Raw genomic sequence first — 10,798 nt, 5'->3', positions numbered from 1 at the left:
TATTTGGTTGTTTTCAAATATTTGTATATGTCACCGTTCATAGACATGTTATTGAAAATTTTAACAATATTGGGTTTAAAATTGAGAATACATTTTCTTTAAAGAATTAAAAAAAAAAGTCCTGGCTCGTGAGATAATTAAAAATGAGGGTGAAGTTGGAGTATTTTGTATAATTTTAGATTGTATTTGGTAAAGGGTAGAGGAGTTAGGAGCAAGGATGAAAAAAATTGCGATAACAAGATATCGTCAAAATTGAGGTACTAATAGAGAAATCAACAGGTAATATATTTTTACAAAAAATCGTCAATACATAAGCGATATTGCCGATATTTTGATATCGCTGAATTTTTGGCGATATTTTGACTTTTTATTTTCTATTTTACCCCATGTTTTGTTAACATATCGTGAACAATTGGGGTGGCATGACTGGTAGTTAGGTAACTCTAATATGCACGGGGACAAGGGTTTGATACCTCGCTGAAAGCATATTGTTGTACTTTTTATTTTTTTTCACCCACCTTGTTGCATCGTGGTTCCCTTTTCCTCTGAATATAATTTCTTTGTATAATTTGTATTTTATTCATTTAAAAAATATATATATTTTTTGTTGTAATTTTCTTCTCTCTTTCTAATCCATAATATCAATCATCTATTTACCTCTAGTCTGTTTTTTTCTTTAATTTTCTCAACGTTTTTGTATTGAAGTTTGACTTTACTTTTTGTAATATATTGAAAATACACCGTTTTTGAAAAAAAATATTGAATGTTAACTATATATATTTTTTATTATAATTTATAGTTTGTTTTTTTCTCTCACATTCACAACCATAATCTCTCCCTTTATCTAATTTAAAATTTTAGTTCATAATCATTTCTGGATATTGACTATTGTGTGATATATTCTGCATGAAATTATTTGATTTATAGGCTTAAAAGAATAGTTTATTAATTAAATAAGTAGAAATGAGTGGATAATGAGTTACCGATATTTACATATATAAGGATAATTTCGTCTAGGAGTCGGGGTGTGGATATCTTGGGTTCTTCGGCAGGCTTCGGGTGCAAGAAAGAAAAAGCGGAAGTGGCACTGGGGTCTACTTGTTCTAAAACCTCGGGGGGTTTTACATTTACTAGGGCATTACTGTTGTCCTTGTTCATTCGCTGTGAAGATGATGAATAGTTTGAAGCCCGATGCTTCTTCAACCCTTAGATTTCTCAAATTCATTGCCCATTCCAGACATCTCTCCACCCTTTCCCCATTGACTCCGAGGCGTTCTTCCTTTCTCTTCTCCAACAGCCCTCTTTCTCCTCAACCTTCTTCTCTGATCTCACCTCCTCTCTTCTCTGCCACCACCATCCGCTATCTTCGCACTGGTCGAGATCCCAGCATCAGGTGACTTCTCTATACTCCCCCTGCATACCTTCTCTTCTCTCTCTTTATACAACTACAACCGATGATTTTCTAACCGCTTTGTTCCTTCTCTTAGCTATGAGATTACTCCTCCAATCAATTGGGGTATTCGAATTGTCCCCGAGAAGAAGGCTTATGTGATCGAACGATTTGGTAAGTATGTCAAGACGCTCCCCTCAGGAATTCATTTTTTGATTCCATTTGTCGATCGGATTGCCTATGTGCATTCCTTGAAGGAGGAAGCTATTCCTATTCCGGACCAGTCTGCTATCACAAAGGACAATGTCAGCATTTTGATAGATGGGGTGCTTTATGTTAAGGTACGAGTTGAAGCTTTTCCTGGATCTGTCTTTTCTGCTTTTCTTCATTCCAACCCCATCTACTTTTCTTTCTGTTACAAATGAAAAGATAAAAACGTCTCCAACTCTTGGTTACCCTGCAGATAGTGGACCCCAAGCTAGCATCCTATGGAGTTGAGAATCCCATATATGCTGTTATTCAGCTCGCTCAGACTACAATGCGTAGCGAGCTTGGGAAGATTACTCTTGACAAAACATTTGAGGAAAGGGACACGCTGAATGAGAAGATAGTGGTAACTTATTTTACGTTCCCCGCATCCGATGCTCCATATAGTTTTTCTAACCTGTTCTCCAATTATGTCTTTCGACCTTGAGAATTTTGGTTGTGTTTGTTTGCTGTGGAATAAAATTTGCATTTCGATACACATATTTTCTTCTTCTTCTTCTTCTTCTTCTTCTTCTTATAGTTTTGTACTGCATTTTGCCTTGATTGCCTGAATGACAATAAATGAATGGTTTTACTGATTAGTAATCTTTTAAATGGACCATTCTTTAGGAGTCTATCAATGTAGCTGCAAGGGACTGGGGACTGCAATGCCTTCGATATGAAATAAGTTAGTTCTATATTACCCTTAACGATAGTTCTATCATATCCCAAGTGAAAATTTGAAAGCGGCTTGGTATATTATTATTATTGTTTCTCTTTCATCTCCCAGGGGATATTTCTCCACCTCGTGGGGTGAGAGCCGCTATGGAGATGCAAGCTGAAGCAGAACGTAAAAAGAGAGCTCAAGTTCTTGAGTCTGAAGGTAATGAACGATTAAATTCATCTTAACTTGAATTTGATAAAATACCCTAATCTTCCATAGGCCTAATAGATTCAGTAGATCAAAATCTCATCAATAGATTCGATGTTCAACTGGCAAGTTAACCTGAATGCTTTTGAGGCCATAGGTTTAAGATATGATGGCTACCAACCTAAGGTATTAAACATCCCACAGTTTCTGTGGGAATGAATGGCCACAGATACAAAGAAAAGTAACAGGATTAAGTACTTCATATGTTGGGGCTATTTTGGGTTTTTTTGGGGGGTGGGGGTGTGTGGCGGGCTGGGGTTGTTGAAAAACTAAATTTACTAAAATTGGTCTCTTTCTTTTCGTATTCATTCAAGTATAGTAATGCCTTTCGATTTTTTAACAGGAGAAAGGCAGGCCAACATCAATATTGCTGATGGTAGGAAGAATGCAGTTATATTAGAATCTGAAGCTGCAAAAATGGATCAAGTTAACAGAGCGCAAGGTCAGTCTCCATTCCTGTTTGAACACTGAGTTAAATATATATTATTTTACATGATTCAAACAAAAGTAGGTTTAAAGAAAGGGTAGATGGTTTTGACACACCTCTCACTATGCCAGAATATAAACCTTTCTTCCTATGAAATTACATCAATATTTCTATATTTTCCTCTCCTTCACCTTTGTTCACCTATCTCATCTGAAGTTTCTATCAAGGTGACCCCATTCTCTTCTCAGTTGCAAGAGAATCTTTTTTCCATTATCATCTCAGCCTTCTTGGTTAAACCCATGGTGATGCTTTAACTTTATGTCAAGAGGCAGTTTCATCCCTGTCTCATCTCGGTTGACAAAATCTTAACTTCTTTTGCATGAATGTTAGAGAGAAATAACCCAACAAAACTTGAAAAGTAGCATCACCTATTCTTCTTCTTTTGGTGGTGGGTGTGGTGAAAAATTTTACATTTTGCTTGAAATTTTGAGCCTAATTTTTTGTTTTTCAATTGCTAAATTTACCATTTATACGATACCTTATTCCTATCTCCTTTTGATTGAAGTGGCATATGAATATCTGGGTGGATGAATATTGCTTTTTTGTGTTTTTTTTTTTTTTTTTTTTTTTTTTTTTATCTTCATCCTTACCCCACTCACCAGGTGAAGCTGAGGCCATCCTTGTAAAAGCCCAAGCAACAGCCAAAGGACTCGCTCTTGTGTCACAGGCACTCAAAGACAGTGGAGGTGTCGAGGTGAGGTTTCTATCCTCATGCTTTAGCTTTTAATACATTGGTGCTTTGGATTCTCAGTTTGTGCCTAAATCAGAACCAACATGATCAAACGAGATCCTTTTTGAAACTTCAATGGGCAATCACGTCGTTTGAATGTTGAAATTCACATATTTTTTTTTTTCTTTTGCCATGGTGTTGGATAGAACCCCAATAAACCATGGGAAGACTTACCAACGATGGGATCATGGGAAACACTAAAAGGGTAGTGTGAGTTGAGTGGAGTTGATTAAAATAACCACCTCTTATTGTATTACATAGCTCTACCCCACTATTGAAGCCTGCACATCTGTCAAAGAACTACATCTACCTTTCTTTCTCTCCCTCCAATATATTTTCAATAATTCTGCCCAAAACACAATATATATATATATATAAATTTTTTGGGTTGTTTTCAAATATAGAAAAGTAAACCAAAATATAGTAAAATTTTAGAACTATCAATGATAGTTGTTGATAGATGTTGATAATTTTAAAATTTTGTTATATCTCGTAAATATTTTCAACAGTTTTACCATTTGAAATTACTTTCCAAACTTTTTTGAATAAAAAACCATTTTCTTATCCAAAAATAAATAAATAAAATCATTTTAAACATACGCACCAATTTGGAATCCTTATCAAATTAGGAGATTTGTTTCAAATGATAATCTACAAAATTGATCCAGTTTCAATCAAAAGATGAATTTGGTTACAACTAAATTTGTACATGTTCCAAACTTTATCCCAAATATAAGAAAAGAAATGCAAAAATCCAAATTTGAGCCATTAATTTAATCTCAAATTAAGAAAAATGGTTACATTCATATTCAATCCTAGATCAGAGTTGAGGGAAACTGAAAATTGAAAGGGCAAATAATGTAGGAAAATTTGAAATCAAAGTTACTAAAAATTTTGGTTGGAATATAGCTTTAATTGTATAATACATTAAAAAAAAAAAAGTAGGAAAATATTAGCATACAGGCTTTAAAACACCATGTTAAACAACTCTACACTCCAAACACAACTTTCTAAACCTACACTAAACAATTCTGGACCAGAAACATAGACTATTTAATTCCAAAGACTAGTTAACTCCCTAAACTGAACAAAGCAATCTTAATAACTCAACTACACCAAAAGCTTCCTAAGAGTTTTTTCCAATTAAACTTTTTAGGGAAAAATACTTTTTTGGTCCTAAGTTTTCATTAATAGGTGCATTTGATCCCTAGTGTTTCAAATTAGTCATTTTAGTCCTTGAGTTTTAAAGAATAGGTTTAAAAAGTCCCTTTACCAATAATACTATTAAATTTATTCATGAAATTGACTAGTAAATGATGTGGCAAAGATGACTTGGAAAAAATATATTTTTTTAATATCTTTCTTTATCTCTCTTATTTCTCCCTCATCTCCTCCTCTCTCACGTATTCTCCCTCCTCCCTGTCCATTCTCACCCATTTAACTTGTCCTACCATTTTTGCTTTAATTTCTTCTCTCTCTACTCTCAAACTTTCTTTCTTCATGTTAACCTTTACTCCCATCCCCGCGCACTCTCTCTTTCCCATATACATAAATATATACGAGATAGAGAAAGAGAGTATACAATAAATAGTTAAAACACCATCTTCTTTCTTTCTAGCAAACATCTCCAACCCAATAGACTCAATTGCAGCATAGTTTTCAAATCTTCATTACCAAATAAATTCTAGTTTACATTCAAAGTAATCCGCATGATATATCCAAAAACTTTAATATAAATAGAAAGAAACTTACAAAGCAATCAATCAATTGGATTCAAAAGAGAAACCCATCTTTGAGAATTTAAATATAGACAATCAATCAATTGGATTAGATGCAATTCTCTAATCTCTCCTTTATAGCTCGCGATTTTCGGTTGGGCTGAAGTTTAGAAAAACGAGTTTTTGGTGTCTAAAATGGCCGAACTAGTAGTCGGACTCCAATCACAGTGGCAATTTAAGTCATCCCAAAGTTACATTTTCAAATGGTGCTCTGTAATTACAACTCTACTAACAAAATTACAAAACATTGGCGAAATGAAGAAAAACAGGGCGCTGGCACTGGCGCTAGGGATTTGCAGAGGGATGAGACTTCTCCTTCTTCCACATCAAATACATTCAATGCAATCTCTCCAATCCGGAAGATGCATTTTCTTAAAAAACAAAATCATTAAAATTTTATGTTATGCCTCATTTGGTTGAAAAATGAGAGAGGATGGAGAACCGGAGAGAGAAGTGGAGACAAGGGAGAAAGAAGAGATTAAAAATATATTCTTTTTACAAGTTATCCTTGCCACTAAGTTAATTTCTTGTATAATATTTATTGGTGTTATTGGTAGAAGGATCTTTTAAACCTATTCCTTAAAACTCAGGACTAAAATGCCTAATTTGAAACATTAGAGATCAAATACACTTCTTCATGAAAACTTCGGGACCAAAAAGGTATTTTTCCCAACTTTTTATCTGGAAGATCGAACTTAGGACTAAGACCTAGAATTTAAACCTAACTAACCCCTTAAGACTGCGACCAATGAGGCCACCCCTTGGGGTCTAGTGAAAAGGGGAAGCTAAAGTTAAAATCCCTCCTTTTAAAATCTAACTGAGAAGCTCGATCCTAGCTCTGGTCAATCGAGCTTTTCAGTTAGATTTTAAAATTATCCTCCTTTTATTGATTTAAATCACTGAATTTACTTTTTACATATGTATTGAATATAGGCACGTGTTATACACTGATTCTCCTTTTCTGAATGATAATTAAGTACTTAGTTTAGGAGGCAGCCATGATTATCTTGTAATAATGAAAAAACGGACCATTGGGGATACTCAATTTAAATCTGACTCGGATAACTTATCACTATCAATTAAAGCACTGTGCAATACTAGGGTACAACGCACTGTTGAAGTAGTGACAAATGAGCATTTTATAGAGAGCTGATAAGGAATTCCATCAATAATGGGCTGTTTTGATTCTTTGGAACATCTCGTACGGCTTTGGTAGCGGTAGGGAAAAAAATTCGAAAAAAAGAAAGAAAAAACTCGGCTCTAACTACCTTTGGCGGTTGTCAAAATCACTCATTTTGATCTTAGTTGGTTCGACCACAACCAAAGCTTGAGTAATAAGGATTTTCCGCTTAAGTGGCAAAAATCTATGAATCTTCGATTAGTTCCAAATTTTAAAACCTAATGACCGATATATGAGGTTTGCAAGCTCACGCTTTACCCTTTAGAGTTATGGTTGGGCTGCCAGATACTTTGGGGGCCAGAGGATTTACCAGGCCAAACCTTTCAAGGAGGGGAATGTGGTATTCTAACATTTTATACGAATTTTCAGTCTTAGGAAAATCTTTCTCTATACATTTAGTGTGGTGGTTGTGTATGTGCCTACCCACCCTATTTGTTGCATGATCTATGGCTCTACGAACTATTGAAATCTGCTACGATACCACCCTCTGCCTATAGAAACTATAGGCACAATTTTATATAGAATTTCTTCTTGTAAAGGTTGTCCTCCCTTTTTCGTGGCTTGGTTTTTTGTATGTCCATGTATTTTTTCATATATATATATATATATATAAATAAGGTGGGGTTTAAATCTATGACCTCTGAGGAGAGGCAAAAATGAAAAAACTATGTTAAATTTTCTAATAATTTGAATGGTTGCTTCCCCAAACCTTCACATGATGGCTAAATATTTCTTCCCTTTCAAATATTTAACGTTTCCCTCCCTTTATTTTATATTTTTAACGTTATGCTAACATTTCAGTTGGTAACTGCCTAATGCCCGATACATACCAATGCCTTGTTTTGCTAACCATCTAGTTGTAGTATTCCTTCTTTCTGTTTTGTTATTTTTATCATTTTTTCTAGGGGATTTTAACCTCTAACCTCTAAGAGACTGTAAGTATCATATTGCAATGCTCAAGTCAATTTTTTTCATTTCTAATGTCGATATCACATGCCATTGTTGATTGCAAAAATTATATTGACTGCTGGCATGCATAGCTAAAGTAACTCTGGGTTATTGACAGGCTGCTAGTTTGAGAATCGCTGAGCAATATATACAAGCCTTCAGTAATATTGCCAAAGAGGTGAAGTTTGATCTTGTAATGATTTATTTGACACCATCCACAGTAGGGTCTTAATACTTGTATTGAATTTCCTCTTCAGGGTACCACAATGTTGCTTCCAAGTTCAGCGGCAAATCCAGCTAACATGATGGCTCAAGCCCTTACAATATATAAGAGCCTCGTGGGCAATGTCTCCGGCGGTGAAGCTGGAACTGGTGGATTAAATGAAGGCATAAATGAGAGCAATCTGGCCGCAGAAATCGGGGGAGATAGTAACCAAACTGTTAGAGTTGTTGACAACAAAGTTCAAAATGGCCGCCAAGGATTTTCTCTACAGATCCCCAAGAGTGCGGAATAGTAAATGAGTTTAACGACTTTGTGAAAAATTCCCCTGTTTCTGGCTGTAGGGTTCTTTTTGGGTGTGAGAGGAAAACTGTGCCTGTACTGGAGGCCACTCGGAATTATTCTCAACTAAGTCCTATCTTAGTTGGGACTGCGAACTTCCCTCAGATTCAATGGCGCCAGCGGTTCTTAGTTCATTTAGAACGACTGTCTATCTTGACAAATTCAAATAAGTTTTCACTGTTCCTTCCCGACAATTAATATTTTTAAAGCTATTCAATTCAACTTACTTTACAACGTATTCCAATCTTTTATAATCTATATTATATAATTAACACTTCCCCTACCTTATCTCCTTTTTTTTTTTTGAAGGTTGAGGAGCATTTTGATGTACCTAGGTTTATGCATCGTAATTTACAAATGATTATTAATCAATTAAATTACTTGGATAAAAGAAATATAGCCATGAGGAACAATTTATCTTCCATTTTTTGGATGGTTGATCACATTATTCTTCCATGGGTAAATAATCGATCTTTCATTTAGGCCATAAATGAGAAGCAATGACAAAGGATACATATACAATTGGAGGAGCCATCTCCTAGCTATTCCTTCCAGGTTGAGGAATCTGTCCGCTTCGATACTCGATTAAAAGCAGAAATTAACAAGATCGATACTCGGAATGCAAAATTGAGGGAAGTTATCAGGGAAACCAGCCCACCTTAACATAACTTTCACAACCCTTCCAGACGATATAAATTGAAAATGTTCACACTCTTCACTGCTTAGACAACTCCTAAGCCTACTTATATATGGTTGAACCGAAATTCTCAGAGAACTGGAAATCAAATTGTCGAATGATTGACACGAGAAGTTTACACGTTAAGAAGTATAGTCGGCAGAGCCCTTGAGAACCCCCAACCCAACCGAAAACCAACCTCCATGGACACCTTCATGAACAGGCTACTCGGAACCTCGTTTCTAATTTCATTGCGCTTAAATTTTCTTTCCACAAGTAATAGCATTTGGAGAACTCCAAAATAAAATAAGCGGTGAATGGAAGTTTGTGAAGAAAAGCAATTCATAAAAGTATGCCAATAGAGTCAAAAGAAAAGCAATGCACATAGGTTTGTCTATGATAGAACAAATCTTGCAGACATATTATTATTAGCCAGGGCACGGAATGAACAGGATGAAATTAATTGCCGAATAGTAATGATCCTCCCAAAAGAATGTTCAAATATAAGAAGAATGTAAATGGAAAGAAACGGATTCATACAGCAAGCAAGCCAGATAGTCATATGGAAACCAAAGGAATGGAAGTGGCGGAAGATTCAGAAGAGTCCAAACAAGACGGAAACTCCAAGGATGATCAACCACAAAATATGCACCAGGAGGAGGGCCTGGCCGGGAATAGGTGCAGAACCCCCGTTTCCGACCTCACAAAATCCCATCTTGGCGACCTTGACACCTGAACACAGAGCATCGGCACAACCACACCAGTAGGTAAGGCCATCAACCCCGCAGACCGGGTCCGTCCTAAAGCATTTCACGGGGCAAGAAGAGGGGACCGATACAGGACAGAGATCTACATCGCCGTCGTTATTGGTGGCTTCAGAAGGCAAGCGGATGGCGGAAGAAACATCCTCAGATCGGACTGCAAAGACGAAGATGAGGAGCGAAAAGAAGAAAACGATGGAAATCGGGGGTCTTGAGAAGAGGAACATTTTCAGCGGGCTTTGAAAGCTCGCGTGATTGGGGATTATGGGCTAGATTTAGGGCAGGAAGTAAGAGACCTCGGTCGTGGAATTTTCTTAACGGTTGAGTAACGAACAAGGGGACGGGCGCTTTAGCTAGGAATTAGGTGGCCGGTGCCCCTACATCTTTTTCTCTGTCTCCACGCCTCGTTTTGTTTGACATTATGAAATGGAATCAGTCTTCTTTTTTAATGGCTCTTTTTCTTTTTAACATTTTATTTTATTTCTTGAAACAATAGAATTTCATTCATTATTTGAAGAAGCAATAGGACGAAGGTAGACGTTCAATAGTAATTCGGCGATTGCTTTCGTAATTTGAAATTATTTTAAATAAATAAAATATTTATAAAATCATAACCAAATATCATGGTCTATAAATACTACTATCTCTATCATGACATTTTGCTATATTTATAAATATTTTGATTTATTTTTTTATATTTGAACATCATCCTTTTGTAAATCTCTCTTCTCTCTTTTTTAAGAGTCAATCGGGATTTGTTAATTTTTATAGATGTCTTTTTTAAAAAAAGAAAAATGTAAACATCGAGAGCATATTGTTAAAAACCAATCAATTGATTTTATAAGTGTCATATAATCTCTCTATTTTGTGTAATGCATACTAAGGGTATTCAAAAAATCCAATGATCTGAAAAAACCGATCAACCGAACCCAAACCAACCGAACCCAAATAAATTTTATGGTTGGGTTGGGTTACCAAACTCATTTGGGTTGGGTTGGGTTCTCAAATAAATGAAAATTTTATAGGTTAGGTTGGTTTATGGTTCACCTAATATAACCAAAACCAACCCGAACTAACCCGAAATTATTACTAACTTTAAAATATATTTT

General features: G+C 35.6%; 2 protein-coding genes across 2 annotated transcripts; one reads left to right on the top strand and one right to left on the bottom strand.

The window, feature by feature from the left end:
* Window positions 1-926: 926 nt before the first annotated feature.
* Window positions 927-8,490, top strand: LOC120081537 (uncharacterized). The gene is made up of 9 exons (XM_039036509.2): window positions 927-1,393; window positions 1,488-1,731; window positions 1,854-2,003; window positions 2,267-2,324; window positions 2,427-2,519; window positions 2,911-3,009; window positions 3,657-3,748; window positions 7,809-7,868; window positions 7,948-8,490. Exons 1-9 carry the CDS (start codon window positions 1,170-1,172, stop codon window positions 8,203-8,205), a joined length of 1,278 nt encoding a protein of 425 aa, XP_038892437.1. The 5' UTR covers window positions 927-1,169; the 3' UTR covers window positions 8,206-8,490.
* Window positions 8,491-9,317: 827 nt separating this feature from the next.
* LOC120081544 (serine protease inhibitor, Kazal-type family protein) lies at window positions 9,318-10,060 on the bottom strand. Its single transcript, XM_039036523.2, has one exon. The coding sequence runs from the start codon at window positions 9,914-9,916 to the stop codon at window positions 9,524-9,526; it is 393 nt and encodes a 130-aa protein (XP_038892451.1). The 5' UTR covers window positions 9,917-10,060; the 3' UTR covers window positions 9,318-9,523.
* Window positions 10,061-10,798: the final 738 nt, after the last annotated feature.

Source organism: Benincasa hispida, chromosome 1 (genome assembly GCF_027475165.1).
Source record: "Benincasa hispida cultivar pf3 chromosome 1, pf3_genome.v1.1, whole genome shotgun sequence".
In the NCBI taxonomy this organism is placed as follows: domain Eukaryota; kingdom Viridiplantae; phylum Streptophyta; class Magnoliopsida; order Cucurbitales; family Cucurbitaceae; genus Benincasa; species Benincasa hispida.
This window is presented reverse-complemented; position numbering and strand designations above follow the sequence as displayed.

Coding starts and splice junctions, on each gene's coding strand:
- LOC120081537 (XM_039036509.2), top strand. CDS start 1,170: ATGATGAATAGTTTGAAGCCCGATGCTTCTTCAACCCTTAGATTTCTC. Junction 2,004..2,266: donor CGCTGAATGAGAAGATAGTG/GTAACTTATTTT, acceptor ACCATTCTTTAG/GAGTCTATCAATGTAGCTGC. Junction 7,869..7,947: donor TCAGTAATATTGCCAAAGAG/GTGAAGTTTGAT, acceptor TTTCCTCTTCAG/GGTACCACAATGTTGCTTCC.
- LOC120081544 (XM_039036523.2), bottom strand. CDS start 9,916: ATGTTCCTCTTCTCAAGACCCCCGATTTCCATCGTTTTCTTCTTTTCG.